Genomic DNA, 24,315 nt, shown 5'->3' on the forward strand with positions numbered 1-24,315 from the left:
ATTTCAACTGGATTTTTCTAAAAACTGTACAAGAAACTACTTACAGAGTTTCCTTGAAAAATATCTACAAAGTTTTCAAAACATTTTCACTATCATTTTTCCTAAGAATACTTGCGCAAAAAGCACTTTATTGGAACAAAAACAAGCATTCCTCGATGGATAACTTTGAACTCATTGAGGGGTTTTTAAGAATTGGCGCAAGAAATTTAGAAAATTTTTTTTGAAATTCATCCAGAAACTGTACCACGAATTCATCAAGAATTTCTAATGAAAAATTTTTAAAAATTTTCAATTATTCGACCAGGACTAACTTTAGGCTTTACTGAAATATTCCATGCAATTATTACATGCCACCATATATTCAGAAAATTCAAAGCGACATCAGAAAAGTTACAAGGTTACAAGGTTTCTATAGAAATCTTCCAAGAATTCAAGACTTGTCCATAGAATTCATGACATGTCCATAGAATTCATGACATGTCCATAGAATTCTTATATTATTTTGTTTTTTACCTAGGGTTTTTTTTATACTATTGACACATTTCTGGGGAAAGTTTTTGGTAGATTTTCGGGTTGTTATTTATAGATATTTTTTTACCCTTTGAATGCATTTTATCAAGAATTCCTAGAAAAATATCTTATAAAGGATGTACTTGATGAAATTTTTGTTCAAATTCGTCTTTGAATTCGAAAAGATTTATCAGGAGTTATTTCTGAAGAAATACCCTAAGAAAACAAAATTTCATGGATTGTAAACTACAATATTTTTTTGCGAAATGTGTGACACAATTTCTAATGTTTAAGGCAAAATCTAAAAAAATAAATTCCATGATAGACTCAGAAAAAGTATCTCGAGACATAACTGGAATAATCTTTACAGTGCGATTCTGGTGGTATTTTGGTTGGTTCCTTGTAAACTCCTCCTAAAATCTATTACAGAAATGTGTGGACAAATATTTTGATTTTTTGAGTAAAACTTTAAACGTTGAATGTGGGAAAATTCTTCGACATTTCTAACAGTCTAATAGTCACACTGCCGTTAATAAAGATAATAATAATAAGTCACATACTGTAAGGAATTTAAGTTGATTCGATTAAGCACTTATTCTAATCATGCTTTTTGGATTTTCAATCTAGTTTGATTCCCGCAAATTGATTAATATAATTCAACAAGTGTTTCAATCACGGAAATATGAGGAAAATCGAGGGCAATGACCATGTTGGCATCAGAAGCACATACATATACATCACACTGGTGGCATTACGCAATCAATACAATCCAACCGAGTTGGAGCTGTAGATTTGTCGTTTTCGATGCAATCATCTCCCGATACCTTATGTTCCCATCACACATTGGTACGTTGTTCACTTTCATACATATCATACGATTCCTCTGTGAGCTCAGAGCTTCGTACCGGAGTCTTTAGACCCCCAGACTTGTGGCAGTTTTAAGTAGAGAGGTCTCTTCCGCACACACCCATCTAGGCAGCACAGTGACGTGACCGACCAACGCTTTTCCCATTCACAATAAATTCCCAACCCTCTCGTTGGCTCGCGGTAGCGTAGCTGTGTCAGTGAGGGTGAAAAATAGCAATAGAGAACGAAAAGCTTGAATGGACTAACCGAGCCAGAGACGGCTACGACGACGCTTATTACGACAACAGACAAGCGTTCGAATCCAGCCAGCATGCGACGAACGAGAGTTCATTGAACCCCGATGCCGACAAGCTTCACCTCACGTGCTTTTGGGGTGGGGGTTGTCGTCGTCGGAAGTTAGAAAAAAAAAAACATTAAAGCTTCGCCGTTGTGACGACGAGACAAATCCGATTATCGACGCCGAGCAGCTGATGTAATGGCAAGCTTCGGTGTGCTGAGAGATGAAGAGAGATCAAGAGAATCGAAGTGGATAGAGCGAATAGCCGACGAATAGTGCCGAAGTGATCCGAGTAGTGCTCGCGAATGATTCGTGATAGCAAAGCTCGGAAACACGAACACGATGCATTTCGAAGAAAAATGAAAAGCTTTCGTCGGCAATTCGTATGATTCAGGCAGCGAAAGCCGCTAGGAAGTGTTCCTCCAATGTCGTCAATGTTTTAGAGCTTATAATTTTATGGGAACAAATATTGCCAATGATTTGTAGCTGTTTATCATAATACTTCGTTTATTTATAGATTAAATTATCCAGTATAAAACAAAGTTACACAAATTTTAGTACGGTTCGCACAAGTCTCACCAACCTGACCTGATGCGATTATTAAAGATGTGTATAATTCACACACATGATTTTTTTTTCGAAGAGCCTCATCTTCGAAACAAAAATCATGTGTGTCAATTATACACATCTTTAAAATTTGCATCAGGTCAGGTTGGTGAGACTTTGTCCTCAAGATTTGTGATATACCTTTTTACTCTTATTCCATTGAATTGTTCCCTTGACAATACATTGTTCCGATGAATTTTTGAACCACCAGCCGTTGAGGAGGAGTCTTAAGGCGAAGTAGGCCGTCATTGAAATATGTACGTGTCGTTGATGATTGTTGTTAATTCATCTCACGATTTCGAATCAAAGAAAATCAGTTGGTTTTGCACTGACGCAGCTGAAAAAGTATCAGCATACTTTATGCATGTAAGCGCGTACAGTGATACTTTGTCAAGTCAATATAAACTATCAAGACAGAGTTTTATCACTTTGAAATGCAAGCTGAAAAGTCATCATTGTTGTCAAAACGAATGACGGGCTACTTAGCCTTAATTTAATAATTATCTTTACTGATATTATGAACTAAACAAAAAAGGTAAAACCATACCGATTTGAAAAGATGCTAGCTGCATTAGAATGTCTAAACTAGGTTGGGTTTTTAAATTTGGCCATTTGTTTGATTTAATGGATTGATTTGTAATTTTACATGTTAAAGGGCACAAAAACTAGGGAACTGTGATCGACATTTCCCTAATCAGACACTAGCCTATTTAAATTCTACAGAAATTTACGTCATTCGGTTCGCTACATGCAGTCCGAAGATAGAAGGTTCAAATCTGGGTCAGTCAAATCAAAACATCCTACGGTTGAGTTCAAGCAATGTTTCTTTGGTGAGTCAATATTAAAGAGAGGTGCAAATCCAAGAGCAGAGCTATTGAGTTGATGATTCCTTAAAATATCGAGTCATGAAGATTTGACTGTAATTTGAACCGATAAAGAACATAGAACATGTTACTCAAAACCATAAGTAGGATTCCTATAGACGAACTACATCTAGAATGAGTCGGAAAAAATAAAAATCGTGCTCGATAATCTTTGATTAGGATTCAATTGGAAAGAACAAGTATTGTCCATAGAAAAATCGATCATTTTGACTCAAGAACAACTTTTGAAAAACGTCTAAAATTTTTTACATGCAATTTATTTGAAAAATTCTTACTTCGTAACTGTCGATTTTAGAGAAAAATGTTCTATGAGTAAGTTGTAGTGAACCATCTGGGAAACAACAAAACAAGAAAAAAATATACATTCCAAAAATAATTTATTTTATTTTCATGAAAATTTCAACAATAAAACTTAAATTTTAAATTACACAAAACCCCATTTTTTATATTTTTTAATTTTTTATCATAGAATTGATAGGAAACAGATGTTTGGGATAAAGTTTCATGACGGAGAAAGTTTTAACAAAATCGTTCTTCTAAGAACAACTTTCGGTCGATTTTCAAAATTAAAGATTTTTGTCTTAATAAATACGTTTTGATGATACGATAGGAATCTTGAAATTATTCTGAACCATAATGGTTATCATGATCACTTCTCTAGAAATAGCCATTTTCGAATTATATCAAGTGTATCGCAAAAAAAAAAACAAATAATAAAATAGGCCATTCCATTAGTTATTAGCGATTCACGATTAAGAAAAATAAGTAAGCGGAAATATGGCCCATACTCTCGAAAACCTATTGATCTTGAGGGAGAATCACGAATAACCAATGAAATGGCCTATTTTATTATTCAAATAATCAGTTTATTTATTGAACTTGATAAAATTAAAACATGGTCACTTTTGAAGAAGTGATCGTAGTGGCGGATTGGCCACCAATAATATTTTTGAAACGAACGTTAAAAAGGAGTTCAATGGACATTGATGAGAGTGTATGTCTGAGGTATTTATTCTGACAAAAAAAAAACAAATTTGTGAAAATCGAGCAAAAGTTGTTTAAAAAAAAACTTGTTATTAAAAATGTCACCGTCATGAAATTTTATCTCAAATATCTGTCAAATTTCTATCAAGATTCTATGTTAAAAATTTAAAAAATATTGAAATTGTGGTTTTTGTGTAATATAATTTTGTTACATTTATTTTTCAGTATATATTTTTTCTTGTAGTCTAAATGGCTCGCTACAATTTCTTCCTAGAACATTTTCCTCAAACAATTAACAGTTTCGGAGTTTGAATTTTTAAAATAAATTGCATGCAAAAACTTAAAGACCATTTTCAAAAGTAATTCTTGAGTCATAAGGATTGCTTTATCTATGAAAAACAATTATTCTAGCATACCGAAAACATGTGAAAATTTTACTGCAAATCAAAGATGGTCGAGTTCTGTAACTGACCGATTTGACATTGAATTCATCTATATGAAATCTATCTGTTGATCAGTAACTAGTGTAGGGAAATGGGGGTAATTTGTCCATAGTGGGCAAAACGCGCCACATACATATGATTCGGACGAACAACGTGAATTGGAATGCATTTTTTAAGCGGAGGTTATGGAAAATGGATAAAAATGTTTCTTCATATATATTTTCGTGTTTTTTCTCAAGAAAATCGTAGAAAACCTTAACCTATTCGCTGTTTTTGTTTGAATTTTGTGTTTTTTTTGTGGTCTATAAATAATAAAATTTCTGAAGATATCAGTCAGAGACAACTTATGCGAAAAAAAGTTGAATTTTAAAGTAAATAATAAATGTCGGCGTTGCTGATTGCCGGCAGCCGAAAGTTTAAAACAATTTTTTTTTTGAATTTATGTGTGTGAATTTTAACTCATTCGACTTATTCTTTATTCTAAACAAAAAATGCCCTGGGTCCATCGCTAACTTTTCAGGCGAATCCTGATCTTACACCACTCCTAACCTCCAAATCCTTATGAGGGTGTCACTGAGTCGGAGGCCTCTCGTTAAGTAAGTGCTTTCCAACATTTCCTTCCCCTATCCCAAGTTACGGTAAAGATGGGCGTGGCCAGGAATAGCGATATTTATGTTTTATTATTTTTGTTTGTGACTGGATCAAGGTTTACTATCCGGCCTTGTTCCTGGAAGTAGCCTGGATGAGATTACTAAAAATAATCATAAATGTTGCTAGTACCCAGACAACCAAAATGTACGTATAACGAAATCACCTGGAGGCTTTATATGTGCAAAATTTCACTTATAAGATGTCGCGAAAAGGCCTTCTATGTACAAAAGTGGAGGCGTTATGCGTGCATATATTATGTGATGAATAATAACATACAATGCGAGTGTATAAATATTCTACCGAATCAACCTGTGATCTTATGCTACTTAACTTATGATAACAAATGTTGATTTGACAGCTGCTACGGATTGATGCGACTTACTTTGTACGAGTGTACGAGACGAAACAAAATGTATAAATAAACTCAGAAAAGAAGTGTTTTATGCGAGGAAACTCATCAAACTGACGAGCTTATCCACGGTGTTTTGCGGGTTTGATGTAATTAGTATGAATAAACGAGTTGTAACGTGAACTTTCATGCGATTTCTGGTTGTCTGGGTATCTAATCTACGAAGTATACCGTAACTACGCTAACGCTAACGCATGCGAAAAAAATGTTTAATTTGTCCTTAAAAGAGCTTATTGAAGGATTTAAAATTGAGTCAACTCGTAAGGCAAAAGGCCCACCCCTATTTCACGGCACTAAAACAACAGCTTTAATTCAAATTCCGCCAAACGTAATGGCACGCGCACATTGGATCCTAAAAAGTGCGTATTTTCCGTATCAGCTTGTATACTACGGATGGGCCTTCCGTAGTCGAGTGATTAGAGTCTGCAGCTACAAAGCAATGCCATGCTGAAGGTGTCTGTGTTCGATTCTCGGTCGGTCCAAGATCTTTTTGTAATATAAATTTCCTTGACTTCCCTGGGCATAGAATATAATCGTACCTATCACACAATATATGAATGCAAAAATAGCAACTTTGAAAAAGGAATCGCTCAGTCAATAACTGTGGAAGTGCTCATTGAACACATTGAAGCAGGCTTTGTCCCAGTAAGGACATTAATGCCAAGAAGAAGAAGATTATCATGATAATTCATGTTATTTTCCCAGAAATTATATAGAAAATGAAAAAGGGAACATCATGCAAAAAACGTGAGTAAAATAAACATTTTTGAAAATTTTCGTTGCATTCCCGAAAATATATCTATTAATGATTGTAACCCATTCAAAAAGAAATCTAAAGGTATCAGATTTGACATCATATCATAACGATATTGACCTCACTGAAAAACCTCAAGACTCCCGAGCTAAAAGTTACGTCAGTTCTAAGTTTCAAATGTGTTTTTTTTTTAATCTTAGTTTTCGTTGACATTTTTACTTCAATTGACCTCCGTATCAACTCGAACAATTCGATTTGTGCTTTAGATCGACCGTGCATCAAATTTGTGTTTTCTCGGTAAAAGGTACGGTGTTCATTTTACCACTCCTGTTCATTTTTACACCACTTCCCCTATTACGATGAGAAATTGCAAAAAAGATTATTACAGCACTGCGTAATTCAGAGCAAGTGCAGGAAAATAGCCCGTTAAATGACAGTTCGTGATGTAAAATTGCTTATTACGATGAGAAAATGCAACCAATATTTTGAATTTCGATGACGTGTGAAATAAACGATGCTGTATAAATAAACTGATTTCAAATGTTTTTAATTTTTCGTGTAACTTAAAGAAAATTGGGTGGGAAAATACAGGGTAGGCAATTGAAATGGGAAGAGTCCGCCCTGTCAAGGACTTATTGAACCAACATTGAACAAGGCTAAAAGTAAAAGTGAAAAAGTATACCAGAGAAATGACATTTCCGCGCCAACAAACCGATCGTAGCCAACATAACAAGGATACAAGCATAAAGCTCAAATCGACAATCAATTTCAGTACACAGAAGTTTTAAGCCTGAGTATCCTGTCATTTTTTTTGGCAGCCATGATGAAATTGCGGCTCAAAATTTCAAAATAATAAAACTCAATTCTTATAGTTCATATATATTTGAAGCAGTATCGTTAGAACTTAGGCAAAGAAAGCTCTCAGTGAATAACTGTGGAAGTGCTCATGAGAACACTACGCTGAGTAGCCGGTTCTGTTCCAGGGGGGACGTTAATGCCAAGAAGAAGAAGAAGAAGAAGAAGAAAAAGAAGAAGAAGAAGATTAAGAAGAAGAAGAAGAAGTATTGTTAGATACGCATACATAGCGAAAGTATCCTGATACTTTTTTAGCTAGAAGCTAAGAGCAATCATCAACGACGCATACAAATTTCAGTGACAGCCTACTTCACCTTAAGATGACCAATTTAAGCGTTATGAAATATATGAACTAGGCCGAGGTAAAACACCTAAAATAATATCTCATGCTTAACTCTGTTCAATGTATTCGAATCCTCTTAGCAGAATCTCAATAGAGAAACCTAAAAGTAGATTGGAGTACCTTGTACCTTTTAATTCCGCCCTAAATGCTTATCTTTGACAGATACGCGTATTTCGACTACCACTTGCAGTCTTCTTCAGTGTCAGTAAGTCGTATCGTGTGACACTGAAGAAGACTGCAAATGGTAGTCGAAATACGCCTATCTGTCAAAGATAAGCATTTAGGGCGGAATTAAAAGGTACAAGGTACTCTAATCTACTTTTAAATTTCTGTATCTCATGCTTGTTCTAAAAATAACACCAAGATGATAATTATATCAGGTATTGCAATATGTACCTAAAAATACATGACGGATTTTCATATAAAAGTGAAATATTTCAATAGTAGTTCAATACCTGAAGCAGTCCTGAATAGCTGTCGAATACCTCGATAAGACATTTTAAACTTTTTTCCAATACCATAATAATACCAAATTGAAGAATTACTGAATAATACCCAATTATGGTATTATACCGAAATATGGTATGCATAGAAAGATGCAAGTTATTTGTCCCTCCTCCGAAAATCAGCAGTTTTTCATTACTTCGAAAATCTATCAGATTCTTTAATCAAAGTTATCATAAAATTTCGTAAAAAAGACAGATATTTTGGTAAATATTTTTCCGCACTTATGTGTTCAAATGTGTGTTCCTTTTTGGTTCCTAGAGATCATATTACGTAAGCTTTAAAATATTGTAAAAAGAACTGCATCGTCGTATGATAGGCGATATAATAGTAGGGTAAGCCGATCATGATCAGATGGGTCACCTAAGGAATAGACTACTGAAACCAGTGTTGTATTTGAACGCGTTCAGTTCATGTGCCAGTTCATTTTTTTTTAACGGAGAGATCAAGTACGTTTGAACATTGTTCAATTCAAAAACTTAAACCCCAGTTGAGCATAGTAAATTTCCCTAGATTGATATAGAACATGTTTATTGAAATCACCTTTCAAATTGAGATCTTGTTAACTGCAAATCTAAAACATTTCGATTTAAACCCTTCCCATACAAAGTAGAATGTCCAGAATTTAAAGCTGACCGGGATTTGAATTGAAACGGTACATCGTTCAGAAAAAAAAGCAGAGTGATTCCAAGCAACAGCACCAAAATTTGGTAAATTTTTTAATTCATTTTTTTCTATTGAGCTGAAACTTTGCACAGTTTTTCAGTTCCATCTAAATCGTCATTTTCCGATATCAAATCTTCAAGTTGAGTCACGACTAACTTTTCAAAAGGGTGTATGTGAAAATGGTCCAAAAATATTCAAAAATCTGCACAGCAAAAACGGTTCGTTCGATTGTTAGACAACTAAAGAAACAAAGTTAGACAACTAAATAAAGATTCAAAAAAAAAATACACACAGTAAAAAAAAATTTGTTTTTGCATTAAAAAACATAATTTTTGACACAAAAACTCAAATATCTCAAAACCCTATCGGAATACCAACGTAATTTTTTGAGAGAAAACGGTCCATTATATTAGCTATCTACCATAAAAATTTGGTAATGGTAAACCAATAAACAAAAAAGTTATGACATTTCAAACATGTCACAATTTTCACATATAGTAGAAAAAAATTTTTTTTTTTCGTTGTAAATTATTACGGGAACCGCAGAGTTTGTTGCTGATTTTATTGTTAAGGGCCTTGCGTGAATTAAACAAGTCGTTTTCATGTATTTATTAGTATTATGTATATTATATGTATAAATATTATGCATATGTATAAATATTATATGTATATGTATATATGTATAAATTAAAATGAATTAACAGATTACACGAAAATAATTTTTTTTTTACCAGGATATTTTTTTTAGAGTATGATCGATGAGTTTCTAAATGTTATATATAAACTTTAAAAGTTTTGGATTTGGGTATGCGTTATGAGATCATGAAAACATTTTATTAATACTTATTTATTTATTTATTGTTATTCAATTTAAAGTTTTGCTTTAATTTTATTTTCTGACAATGGAATGAAACAGTGAAATTTTTGGGTTCCTTGGATCGTTTTCGCGTTATTATATTGCTCGCTGAGCTCTGATGCCGTTAATTCGTACTCTTCAGTAGTAGTAAAACAAAATGATAATTTTGTTAAATCTTCTTCTTTTCTGCGATTCGCCCAATCAAATAGTTCTTTTGCAGTTTTAATTGGATGCTCACGTTCTTTGACTAAACTTGCTCTTGTGGCCATGCGCTTTATGGTTCCTCCAATAGCATCACAAGGACCTTTGCCATGTGACGTAGCAAAGAAATGCCATTCTGCATCAATTCCGTACTTTGATTTAAATTGACATAGGCTCGAAAAATTCTTACAGTTTTTGTACTGCGATGCTGCTCCATCAGACATGAAATATATCTTTCTGATTTCTTTATCCTTATCAACGCGTAAAAAGTTAATCATTTTGGCAATGAAAAAATTTACAGATACTGAGTCGTGTCTTAAATCTTCGGAAATTACAATAAAACTAAAATGTTCAATTTGCGTACTTCCATTGAAATAAATAACGAATGGATGAATTGTAGCTTGTTGTACGTTCCAGTGATGGGACTGCACTTCATCTTGCAATACAAAGCTATAGTTTTCAGAAAAATCACAAATGACTAAAAATTCACCATCTTGTAATGTATTTTTCGTATTTTTTAAAAAGCGGGATTGCTCTGTTTTAATAAAGTCGTGAGGAATTAAACTTTCTAATTTCAAGCAAAAAAATGACACAAACTCATCTACAGGTTTTACAATAGTTTCTAGGTCACACCTATCCGTGGTCACCCATTGCTCAAATGATAACTGATCAATATAATTTTCTTCAAACTCAGCGAATAAAGTATTTTCCAATGATGAAGAATCTGGACAATCCGAACAAGATCGTAGATAGCAATTTGATGTTGTATTTTCACACAAAAGACTACCAGTTAACATTTTAATATCCTTTGATAAATTGATTCTTTTCAAACTATGTAAGATTAGGTTAATATTTTCGTGTGTTGTGCACACACAAACATTATGTGTTCCTGAATTGGATAGAAGCTTGCATTGCCTTGGACGAAGGCTTGCAAATGAGGAAAAACCTACCTTAATATTTTCGTTAATTTCCTTGAAGCGTGTATACGCTTCTTTCAAAGTAGTCATCATTAATCGTTTTTGGATTGCTTGACGCTTTCCATCTTTTTTTACAGATACATAATCTTTTTGGCCAGGCATAGCTCTACTTACTTCATCGTCTTCAAAATATTGAATTATTTTTTCTTTTGTCTCATCTGTTAATGAAGTACTCGACCCAGCATTTTTGGTTGCAAGACAGTTATTTTTGAATTGTTTTGCCTCTTTTGCTGTATTTCTATTGGTTTTGAGCTCATCAATGGCGTCTTGAATAGACCACGAGCTTGGCAGCATCGACACAATCAATAATTTTTCTTTCCTTGTCGTGGCTAGATTCGAGAACCTTTTCTTCATATTCATAATTACCTCATCGTAGTCTGTATTTTCCACATCCTCAGGTCCTAATTTGAAGAGCTTCGTACAGCTTCGTTGATTTCACGGTATTTTTTCTCGGGATAATTGACGTCACCCATCTTCGTCCATTTAATCGGAGTCACTTTTATTCCAGCTATCCCTTCGTTGAAGCGTTCGATGTTGACCTTCTGGATGCACTCATCTTCTGATTGATTTGTTGAAACAGATGTCGCTGATGGTACCGTGGCAAGACTATCTGCACTTGGTACTTCTGGTAGCTCCTCAGTTGTTGTCGGTGCATCTAGTAATTCCTCAGTTGTTGTTGTTTTCGAACTTCCTGCAACCTGATCCACCGATGATGTACAGATTGCCCGTTTGTCAACGTTTAAACGGCAGGACGTACAAATGCGTAAATTTGTATTCAATGTAGACATTGGAGCATAACCAGCCGCTTTCAGTTTATCTATGGTGCTTTCGGTGAGATTTCGTAGCTCTTTCGAACACTTTTTTTCTGCAAACGGCCTGCAACAGTTGAGAAAGCGACTACTCATGTTGCTCGTTAGATTTTAATAAACAAAATCACTTTTAAGTTTTTACTGACTAGTTTGGTGTCGTTTCCTTGACTGAAGAAAAATTTAACAATTAAATCTTTTATAACCATAGTGGTAGTATATTTTTAGCTTTTTCGTGAGTATGTTCATGGTATGTACCTATCATGTTTTTGATGTTGTTGAAGTTACTCGCTTTCTCCCAAATATGATTAACAAAGTCTATTCTCTACCAAGGCGGGTCTATACCCAGGTGTAATCAGATTTTAACTTTGTGGAGAAAACCAGCGCCGAGAAAACCGACCTGCTTTACGTATACTAGATCACCTGGGTATAGACCCGCCTTGTTCTCTACGAGGTAAACTTTTTGCAGGTAAACTAGTCGTATACCTGTATAGAAAACTTTTTTTGTAGCTTTTGTCTTCAATATTAGATTTCTTATAGGTTTCTTTTATCAAAAGGTTTCAACACTATTGAGAGAATTTTTCTTCAGTTACGTACAATAAAAAATATGACACTATCAAGACTTTAGATCACAACACTGGATCGCGTCTAACTTTCTAATAGATGCTATAATAGTTATGAATAATTAAATAAAATATCATGAAAACAACTTGTTAACCTCATGTGGTACCCTTAACAAAAAATTCAGCAACAAACTGCGGTCCTAAAAAAAATTAACAATGAAAAAAAAAAAAAATTTCGCCAAGTGTCAAATTTGTGAAATATTTGAAATGTCATAACTTTTTTGTTTATTGGCTTACCATCACCAAATTTTTATGGTAGATAGCTAATATAATGGACCGTTTTCCCTCAAAAAATTACGTTGGTATTCCGATAGGGTTTTGAGATATTTGAGTTTTTGTGACAAAAATGATGTTTTTTAATGCAAAAAAAAATTTTTTTTACTGTGTGTATTTTTTTTGGAATCTTTATTTAGTTGTCTAACTTTGTTTCTTTAGTTGTCTAACAATCGAACGAACCGTTTTTGCTGTGCAGCTTTTTGAATATTTTTGAACCATTTTTACATACACCCTTTTGAAAAGTTAGTCGTGACTCAACTTGAAGATTTGATATCAGAAAATGACGATTTAGATGGAACTGAAAAACTGTGCAAAGTTTCAGATATTTTTGAAATGGTCGATCAGAATCGACTTGCATGCCTCCGTGGAATCCCTCAGCAATGTTTCATGCGAAATAATTCTAAAAATCAAAATATTTTTTTAGTTTTCAAATCATTTCAAACATGTGTGTTATTGAAAAGACTTTATATCTATCTATAAAAAAATGGAGTAGTGTCTGTATGTCACGAAATCGCTCGAGAACGGATGAAGGGGTTGACGTAAGTTTTTCACTGTTGCACTCGACAAGGGTACTTGATGAAAAGACGAAGTTAAAATAAAACAACAAAACAACTAGTATAAAATAAAACATTTGGTAATACATTTTTTTAAATCTTATATACGGAGACGTTTTTGTTCTGATGCGGTAAGTGTCGAAAGAATTATCATTAATGATTCATTAACAATGATAATAAAGTTTTTTTATTTCGATTAAAAAAAACATAATCATAACAAAGATTGTTGTAAACACAGTTAACTCTCATAACTTGATATTGAAGGCACCATTGAGTTAGGGAGGTATTAAGTTACAGAAAAAAAACAGTGCAACTGCGATCCAAGGTGTCATCGAAGTCCTAGTTATGAAAACCAACTTTTATCAATTACCAACTTTAACTCTAATTCGATAGAGTTGATTGATATTGATAGATAATAAATTTTGATGTGAATCTATATCGTGATTAATCATAATAAATTTTGTAATAATTATGAAATAACGGAAACATGTTCTTGAATCGGTATCCAGAAAAATATCTAAATATAACAACCGTTGATATTAGTAACAAGTAGTAATATAATTGAGTTATTTGCTTACAAACTGTAGGATATATTTTGACCCATCCTTACTTCTTCACCCATTGTTATCCCTAATGAAGGAAACATTGAACTTAAAATATTAAAACAACCATAAAAATAAATTACAACTTACATGTTAGCCTTTCTGTGCACTCAACAATTTTCTACCCGTACGGATAACTAGTAACTTGGTTTTTTTTTCAATCGAGCTTCCTTTACCGTTATTAGTACATTCGAGTCCAAGTAGTTACCAACTCTCGTTGCGAGGTTTCTTTTTATTGTGAGAAAACCAGACCCAACAACCGGAATTAAAAAGAAACATAAACTATAACCATGAACAAAGATAGTAACGCAGATAGAATAGAATATTGCCAAAATAGTGGAAGCCAATTGCAATTACGGAAAGAATCTAACATTAACACAGCAGTAAATCAAAAAAAGAAAGAAAAAGAACGGAAAAAGCAACTAAACTGTTTAGAAACAAAATAATGGATGTAAAAGTTTAATTTGAAATTTGGTTACCTAGAGACGTCATTTTCGTTGGGGAGTTCTGGATTTCTAACCGCGCGTTGAAGAAGGTAAATAATAAACGGGTCACCAGCGAACGAGCAGAACGAACGACCGCTGATTTTCTTCGTTTGAGTTCTTCCGGGTTGAAAGTTGAGAGGTTTTCTTCAGCTTTATTTGTTACACCGTTTCAAGCTGATTACACACACGTTTGTACATTGCTGTTCTCCATAGTTTTATCAGGTTTAAACAACTGCAGTTGCGATAACGTCATTTTTGCAAGCATAGGAATCGCACAAAGGGGAGGGCGACGCGTATTCAAGTGCTGGATCGTTTCGCGACAGGTTAAGTGTAGTAAATCTATGTGCGAAGCGTAGATGTACTCCACACTCTCGTTGTACTACCTTCAATTGATTCATTCACATTACACTGTAAGAAGAGTAAGGTTAATTGGCTCTTCTCGGATGCGATTTCTCTTCTGTATCAGGAAGCACATTTTCCTTGCATTCGCGCAGTCACTTTGTAAATATTTTGATAAACTTGAGAGGAATCACTTATCGCTCGGTCGCCTGAGTTCTAGCACTTCATGATTGTTTCCCAGGGTGCACAGTTGATACTGCACACTGAAAAGGTCACTCGTCAATACAATTTACTATGTTTTTCTCTTGATTACTTCACTATTTATTATTCAATCATACATTGGATTTCTTCATCCAAGGTTCAACAGCTGATAAACATATCTTCGTGCGATGCACTTATTTTTTTACAACACTGAATCTTCATCTGTCGAACGAATTTCAGTGGTTGATGAATCACTTTCTGTGGTATCCTTAGTGCGTTAAATGCAGAACTGAAGAGTTGCGGAGAACTAATGTGTCCTCGCAACATTCATTGATCTGCTACAGTGATGCGTCGGCAGTGATGATTACAAAAGTAGAACGGTGGACGGTTCTTCAAGATAACAAGACACTTTGATTATATTTCACTAAGATCACATTGAATATCTGGCAGTGATTGTTGATAGATGCATGATGTGGATTGTAATTATTTCATTCTATATAGCATTGATGCACTGGTATATCACATTCGGGATTCAGTCTTCTTGGTGAGATCAGCAGAACATTTAAGTATTCATCTCTGGGAAGCGATGTTGATCTGATCCCAACGGTGGCCAGAAAACCACTAGTCTGCAACAAGTTTCCGGCATCGTGTTGAGTTTTTCCGTTTGCTACATGTTAATCCATATTTTGAATTCTCTTCCCGCTGTCGAGCTGCTGGCACTTTAACGATCTACCTTCACTTGCGAGACACTTTTATATTTAACACCGTTCATCACAGCTTGTTTTCCTCTTCTCGGTAAATATAGTCCTTTGATGCACTTGCACACTCACTGCAAATAATGTTGTTTTTGAAAACTACACTCTTCATAGGCGGGACAATATCTTTACTTTTTGTATTCATCCCACACTCTTGGAGCACAATAACATTAAATACGAGACTGATGGTTTAAGGTCAATGTCGATCAAAACCCCAACGAACGAATCGATTTTAAGATGCCACGATCAAGGATAACAGCTCTCTGCACCACGCATCCGATGCATTAACATACACATTAGTGATGCTATTTCTGGTTTGCTGTTAATCTGGATTCAAACTACCTCAAATCTTCTGATAAACCCAATTCACAGAACCACTAGGTAAAAAATCCGTCACATAGGACCAAAACTTAAAACACTGTACAGAACATACGGGAAGCACGGAAATTAGGACACCAATACGATGAAGGCAGAGTAGAGTGCCCGATTAGACGAAAAATCAGATAAAAGGATCCCGAAAGGATAGTCACAGACGCGACGACCCCACACGGAACGATAGGGAACCGAGGAAATGTGCACACGGAATTGCAAAATCTACGTCGGAGCGAGTCGGAAAAAACGTGTACTAATCGAAGCAAAGTAGGTTACCAACTGAACGAAGCTGAGTCAACCGGGGCCCGAACGAGGCTCCACTAACAACAACATTCGCCACTCGTGTCTGAAAGCGTTGTGCGACGGCAGACGACGACGATCTATGCTGCTATGCTCGTCGGTTGGGTTTGGGTGGCCTGTCTCCGCATGCTGTCGTCCCTGTTGTCGTCATAGTTCGCGATGCTGACGAAGATCGCACGAACGGAGAATCGTTTCGTGAGTAAGAGCGCGAGCTTTAGGGAGAGAGTTTTTCCAAAGCGAGGAAATTTCTCCACCACCCACCCACTTTCGATCGGTGGAGAAACGAAGCAGGAACGAACGCAAAGCACATGCGGCCCGAAAAGAGCGCGCTCCGACAAGTTTGCCTCTGTGTTCGTAATGGTGAGAAATGCCGGCTTCGGTTCGGGCCAACCACGTTTCGATTCGATACGCGATCGATGACGAGAGACAACATAAGGAAGCGAAATACGATGGGAAAGAGAGAAATGTTCTACATTACGGAATGTTTTCTTTTATCTTGTTTAGGCCAATGCAATGACGAGGACGATATGGTTGCTGCATTCGGCGACTTTGAGCCATAGCATTGCGAACGATTCGCTCTTATGGAAAACTGGTGGGAAAACATATGTATTTACTCTGATGCGGATGGGAGGGAGATTGGATAGAATTTAGGCGGAAAACAGCTACTGGATACAAAATTTCTTATAGAAAACGAAAAAAGGATGATCTGCATTATGATACCATTTCCCTTTGCAAATAGATTGGGTAATGTACAAGTAGGAAATAATGGCTTTGAACAAAAAAAGGGAGGTAAAACGGTTCAAGTTGAAATTTTCATTATTGTATTTCTGCGTTATTGTTTTACTCATTTGTAATTTTCGCAAAAGTTGTTTAACTTCAAAATTTATTGTGGAATTTAAAGTTATTTTTTTTCTTGCATGCTTTTTCTTTAGAAAGTCTAAGGATTGCTCTGGTTTTTTTTGTTAGGAATTTATGGGTTTCATATATGATGTTTTTTAAGCGTTTCTTATTTACTTTATAAGCTTACGAGCATCATAAATTTTTCAAAGCATTTGAGTTTTACTCATGGCAACTTGACAGTTTCACGAATTAGCTACATGGGTTTCCCTCAGAGCTTATGTCTGAGTCCCCTGCTTTGTAATTTTAAGTCGATGTCTCTATGACTGTCTCATGGAAAATTGCTCGTTAAGACAGCTTGCAGACAACTGTGTTGTTTCTGTCACAGGATCACCAGCAGCCGAACTACAAGGACCCTTACAAGATACTCTGGAAAATTTGTCTACTTGGGTCTTAAAGCTGGGTATCGAATTCTCTGCGAAGAAAACTGAGATGATTGTCTTTTCAAAGAAACACAAACCTGCCAAGTTTCCGCTTGCACTCATGGATATCTTCCAAATATTTCGGGGTCTGGTTCGACGCCAAATGCACCTGGGGGAAACACATTGTGTATCTGACACAGAAATGTCAAAAACAAATCAACTTCATGCGAACTATAACCGGAACATGGCGGGAGCCCATCCGGAAGATCTGATCAAGCTGTACCAAACAATCATCTTGTCGGTCTTAGAGTACGGTAGCTTTAGTTTTAAATCCGCGGCGAAAACACATACATATGCTGAAGATACAGCGGATTCAGTACCGCTGTCTTCGCATCGCGCTAGGCTGCTTGAACTCGACTCACACAATGAGTTTAGAGGTACTTGCAGGAATACAGCCCCTGACAGATCGTTTCGCGGAGTTAACACATAAGGTTCCTCATCCGTTGTGAAGTTTTCAATCCATTGGTTATTGAAAACTACGAAAAGCTGCTTGAACATAACCCACAAACTCGTTTCATGAGTGTGTACTACTACATGACGCTGGAGGTCAGCCCATCTTCGGGTAATACTAATCGTGACAACTTTCTAGACTTCGACTGTTCCTCTGTAGTATTTGATTTGTCCATGAAGCAAGATATCCATGGTATACCAGATCACTTTCGTTCAAAGTTTACCCCTCCCATGTTTGCAAGTAAATTCGGGCATATCAGCGAGAACCGACAGTTCTTCACTGATGGGTCAAAAATGGATGATATCACTGGTTTCGGTGTTCACAACGTTTTTCATAGCGCCTTCTTCATGCTTCAAAAGCCATATTCTGTATATGTTGCTGAGCTTGCAGCTATACATTACGCCTTAGAGTACATCAGTTCTCTCCCACCCGAGCACTTCTTTATTTTTTTTTCCGACAGTCTAAGCTCTCTGTAAGCTGTTCGGTCAATGAAGCCGGTGAAGCACTCAGCGTACTTCCTGAATGGAATATGCCAAGCATTGAATGCTTTGTCAAATCGCTCTTACGCTATTACCCTAGCTTGGGTCCCTTCCCATTGCTCCATTCCGGGCAATGAGAAAGCGGACTCTCTGGCTAAGGTAGGCGCTAAAGAAGGCGATGTTTACGAGCGTCAAATCGCTTTCGATGATTTTTTTGCATTGGCCCGTCGGGAGACATTAATCAGCTGGCAACAGAAATGGAGAGACGGAGAAATGGGTAGATGGCTGCATTCCATATTTCCACAGGTGTCGAAAAAACCATGATTTAAGGGGTTGGGCATGAGCCGTGATTTCATTCGTGTCATGTGTCGGCTCATGTCCAATCACTATTCGTTAAACGCGCATACCCACCGTATTGAGCTCTCAGAAAGTAATCTCTGTGCTTGCGGCGTGGCTTACAAGGACATCGAACATCGTATGGGGATGCGGTGAGCATCGTGGCATCAGGTCTGAACTGACTGAAACTCTCCGGATCCAAGGAAAATAGTAGAAACCTGTCAGGGAAGTGTTGGCGAGCCTTGATTTAAAACATGGAAGATATCAGGTCTATGAACAAGTTCTCAAAACTTTATATCATTATATTTTGTGTCATTTTCAAGTTATTTGTGAAAAACACTATCCTCAATTGAGGACGCTGAGCGTTCGGCGTTTTTTGAAGTTCTCAAAATAGGACGCTTCGGCCGATTTCCAAAAATTCAATCCAGAGATTTCATTAAGAATTCTAAAAATAGCTTCTTTTCCAATGGAGTTTTTCGGAATTTACCCAAGATAATTTTGCAGGATTCATTCTAATACTCTTCCAAAAATATTCTACGGGTTTTTCGCTTCCAAAAGTCCTCAATAGTATCTACAGTTTGTATTAGGACATCAGTTAGATGTTACTCCATTGCATCAAGAATGGCTGCTTGGTCGTTCATAGAAGTTAATATTCAATGTTATCTTCTTTTCCAAGCAGCCTAGATAGCCGTGTAGTGTCGGTAGTGGTTGTCTCAACTGGCTAAGAATAACACTACGGATTGCCTGATCCTGTAGTAAAAATCTACTAATCAGGTAACCCCAATCCCAAGGTGTGATGCGACCCGTGCTGATGGATGAATGGTTGAGGGGGTTTAAAATATGCTCAATCGCTAACGGAGCCTGGAGAGCACCAGGGCGAACTCTCCAGTATGTAGCTCTTACTGCATTAGGGCGGGGCAATGATGCAGCGGACCGTCTTTCCCCAGCGACTCGTGGGACCAAAAAATGAGTGCAAATAATCAAACCAAAATAAAAGGTGTCGACTGCCTCCCTCAGTTCGAAAAAGGTGACGACTGCCTCTCCCAGTCGGACGAAACGGAAACAGAGAATGCTTTTGGTAAGCTTGGACTGACCGAAGATGAGCTTCTCAGTAGTTCGCATGAAAACATGGAAACCGACCTCCCTCTGACACTCCCGAACGACCCAGGACTCCATCCTTCGGTTGAACCAATGGACGACGAAGAGGATGGAATTACAGTCACAATAAACTTGTCAGGATCGCAGCCATCAATCACAGGATCGAACGTCACCTCGGGTCCTATTGATGGGAAGACCGATCAACATCCAACAGATGACGCGAACAAACAAAAACCTACTGGCACCAAAAAGATCACTCGGAGCCAAAGGAAGCAGCTAAAAGCGCTCCGACAAAGTGGCTTAAGCCGCCCTGAGGCCCTATCCAGAATCACGGGGGGTGAGGCTATGGTGTCAACTCCTTCGAAACGCACTCGGCAGGACCTTGACAAGTCTACAAATGCTGAAGAAGAACATAAGCAGAAACGGATGAAACAACACCTGAATCCGAGAAAGCGCGTTGGGCAACAGGAAACCAACAGCTCAACAGCCTCGACGATCAACAAACCCCCTCCAGAAGATAAAAAACAGACTAGTCTAAGCTACGGTGAAATTACCAGTTGCAGGAGAGTCGGAATAATCCCAAAAGACTTCCCCACGACCCAACTTTCAACGACTCAGCTGGACGTTCTCCAGGAGGCACTGCTGCTTCGGGTTGAACAACAACGGAACGCGACAATGAAGCCCAAGTTCTCTAACCTTATCTACAAGTCTGGCCATATGGTTCTTATTTGTAAGGATCAGGAGACTGCGGAATGGGTAAAGGAGATAACACCTGCATTAAATCCCCTGGAAGGCGTTGAGTTGGTTGCAATGGATGAGGATAAGATTCAACGTCCAGAACTGATTCGAGCCTTCTTCCCTCAAAGCGCACAATACACCGATGATCGTATCAAAGCTCTCATCGAGAGTCAGAACGATCTGATAACCAACAATTGGCGTGTCATGCAACGGCTCACTCCTAACAACAAGCATGTGGTGTGGGTCTTTAATGTAGATGGACCGTCCATGGAAAAACTCATTCAATCCAAGTTCATCCTCAACTTCCGCTTTGGAGAAATACAGTTGAGGAAAGTAAAGAGCACAACCCCAAACTCCAATGACAATCCAACTGGACAGCCGACCCAAGAGAAATCTGAGGAGGCCTCTAGTAGCATCCCACAACCAACTCCCACCATACAGGCTAGCTTGTCTTCCTCTGATGGAAAAGATGCATATTTGACCTCACTTCCTGGCCCAAGCGGTGTCACCTCAATGGCTCCCAATAAAGGCAGTGGAAATGTCAAAAGTGTAAAATTGACCACAGCGGATAAGCCAGCAGGCCTAGGTAAGGGAAAGGACAAAAACCAAAATCTAAGACATCCCCCAAAATCAAAAGTTGATGATCCGCAACATCCAAAGAAGGACGGCAAACGTCCGGAAAATGCGGAACGCCTCAGCAATGATTAAAATCCTCCAAGTGAATCTCCATCATGCTCAGTGCGCAACAGATGTGCTTTGCAGGAGATTCACAAAAGAACACCTTTCCGTGGCACTGATTCAAGAGCCATGGGTCAACAAAACTCGAATACAAGGTATTCAACTAAACTCGTGTAGGTTGGTATATGATGACAGCCAGCTCTCTCCCAGAGCAGCTATTCTAATACGCAATGATACTAAATGTTTTCCAATTACAGAATTCATCAAAAGGGACATCGTGGCGGTCAGGATGGAGGTTTCTACTGCTAGGGGCAGTACTGAGATCATTATGGTTTCGGCGTATTTCCCTGGCGACGCAGAAGACATTCCTCCTCCAGAGATGGCTGCTCTTGTCTCTTACAGTCAAAAACACAACATCCCCTTCGTCATCGGTTGTGACGCCAATGCTCATCACCTTGTATGGGGAAGTACAAACACAAATATCAGAGGTGAGCATCTTTTGCAGTTTCTTTCCTCCAAAAATATTGACATATGCAATGTCGGTGATAAGCCTACATTTGAAAACATCTTACGACAAGAAGTCCTTGATCTGACTTTATGCAGTCAATCCATCTCGGATAAAATAAAAAACTGGCATGTTTCTAATGAAATATCTATGTCAGACCATAAACATATAGTCTTCGAGTGGGAAGGGGGTCTAATGATTCAAAAGTCGTTTAAAGATCCCAAGAAAACTGATTGGGAAACCTACTCAGCTATTCTCCGTTCTGAAGACTATATAATAGAGCCGAATATTCAGACTATTATACAGTTAGAAGCAGCTTCGGATTCTATTAAAAACAAAATTCTAAATGCTTATCAAGAGAGCTGTCCGATCAAAACAGTTAGTTCGAACAGAGATGTTCCATGGTGGAACTTCAACCTTGATAAACTCAGGAAAACTGCTCGGAAGGAATTCAACCGAGCCAAACGCACTTCTGATTGGAGTCTATACCGAAAGGCTCTGACAGAGTATAACAAAGAAATGAGACGAGCAAAACGGAAATCATGGGTTCTCATGTGTGAAAGCATTGAGAAAACTCCCGTAGCTGCTCGACTTCATAAAACTCTTTCGAAGGATCACTCCAATGGTTTGGGAAGTCTTCAAAGGACTGACGGTTCACTCACTGTGGAACCTCGTGAAACACTGAGTGAAATGCTAAGAGTTCACTTTCCTGATTCAATCCCACAAACGAGTCTAAATGCTGAAGGTGCCAGACTTGACGTCTCAGTTCCACACGGGTTCCTATCAGGGGACTCAGGAGCAAAAAGGGACGCAATAAAGGTTGCCAAAGAAGCTTTTACTCGCGATAGGGTTGTTAGGGCAGTGAGATCTTTCGAGCCATTCAAATCTGCTGGCATGGATGGAATCTTCCCAGCGCTTATCCAAAAAGAGGAAGAGACACTGATTCCACACATGGTAGAGATTTTTAAGGCAAGTTTAGTTCTGGGACACATTCCAAATGATTGGCGTCAAGTTCGAGTTGTCTTTATTCCAAAAGCAGGAAAAAAGGACAAAACCAACCCTAAAGCATTCCGACCGATAAGCCTATCCTCGGTAATGCTTAAAATCATGGAGAAGGTATTATGCGAGTATATAGATTCTAAATTTATGAAAACTATGCCTCTTTCTAAATCCCAATTTGCTTATCAAAGCGGAAAATCAACGGTCTCAGCACTGCACACGTTAGTGAACAAGATCGAGAGAACCTTTGATGCAAAAGAAATCGCTCTTATAGCATTTCTTGATATTGAGGGCGCGTTCGATAACGCTTCTTATTCGTCTATAGGTTCGGCAATGTTGAGGAGAAACTTCGACCCATGCATTGCAACCTGGGTACATGCTATGCTAGCAAATCGACAGATCTCATCTGAGCTGAGTGATTCGCGCATTACTGTAATGGCTACAAGGGGATGCCCTCAAGGGGGAGTACTATCTCCCTTATTGTGGTCATTAGTGGTGGACGAACTGCTAGATAGCTTAGAAAGAAGGGGTTTTGAAGTTGTTGGATACGCAGATGACGTAGTCATTATTGTACGAGGCAAATTTGACAGCGTTATTTCATCAAGGATGCAAATTGCTCTCAATCACACACTCTCCTGGTGTCAAAAAGAGAAACTAGGAATAAACCCTTCAAAAACAACAATTGTACCGTTCACAAAAAGACGAAAGGTACAACTCCACCCTCTTTTCTTGAACCAAATACAATTAGTTTACTCAAATGAGGTCAAGTATCTTGGCATCACACTTGACGCAAAACTAAATTGGAACACCCATCTTCAAACAATCATAAATAAAGGTCTCAATTCACTCTGGGTTTGCTCAAAGACCTGTGGTAAAACATGGGGTCTAAAACCCAGTATGATCATGTGGATCTATAAAACAATCGTTCGGCCTAGAATAACCTATGCGTCCCTTGTTTGGTGGCCTAAGACAAAGGAAGCTACGGCTAGAGCTAAGCTGAACAAAATTCAACGTACTGCCTGTATTGCCATAACCGGTGCAGTTCGTAGTACCCCCTCGTTTGCCCTAGATGCTATACTCAATCTGCCCCGGCTGGATCAATTCATAAAGCTGGATGCTGAGAAAAGTGCTCTTCGGCTAAAACGATCAACAGTCCTACTGTCAGGGGACTTAACAGGTCACCTCAGTATATTAAACGAATTTTCGATAAATCCTATTGTTGAAAAATGTAGTGACTGGATGGAAAAAGTGGTAAACTATGACTCGCCATTCACGGTGGTCTTTCCTTCTCGTGAGGAATGGGAAGGAGGTGGACCCACCATTTCACCGGGATCTATTAAATTCTACACAGATGGTTCAAAAATGAATAATTTGACAGGGTCTGGAGTATACGGACCGAAAACCTAAATCTCTGTCTCTCTTGGACAGTGGCCTACAGTATTTCAAGCAGAAGTCTATGCAATCAAGGAATGTGCGCAGCTGTGTCTGAAAAGAAATTACAGACATGCCACCATATGTATTTTCTCTGATAGTCAAGCAGCGCTTCAATCTTTGAAGGCTTTCACTTGCAACTCAAAACTTGTGTGGGAATGCATTCTTGCACTGAAATCCC

General features: G+C 37.6%; 1 protein-coding gene across 4 annotated transcripts in view; it reads right to left on the reverse strand.

Moving 5' to 3' along the window:
• Positions 1-24,315, reverse strand: part of LOC5579849 (hormone receptor 4) — a 517,480-nt gene that overhangs the window by 54,959 nt on the left and 438,206 nt on the right. Inside the window, exon 1 of one of the 4 annotated variants that reach the window (XM_001651474.3) lies at positions 14,128-16,160. The exons of the other annotated variants lie outside the window; for them this stretch is intronic. Coding sequence (XP_001651524.3) covers positions 14,128-14,140 — 13 coding nt within the window. The 5' untranslated portion in view covers positions 14,141-16,160. Of the gene's footprint in view, positions 1-14,127; positions 16,161-24,315 lie in introns of those variants that run through there. 4 annotated transcript variants of the gene reach the window in all.

This window comes from Aedes aegypti, chromosome 3 (genome assembly GCF_002204515.2).
Source record: "Aedes aegypti strain LVP_AGWG chromosome 3, AaegL5.0 Primary Assembly, whole genome shotgun sequence".
In the NCBI taxonomy this organism is placed as follows: domain Eukaryota; kingdom Metazoa; phylum Arthropoda; class Insecta; order Diptera; family Culicidae; genus Aedes; species Aedes aegypti.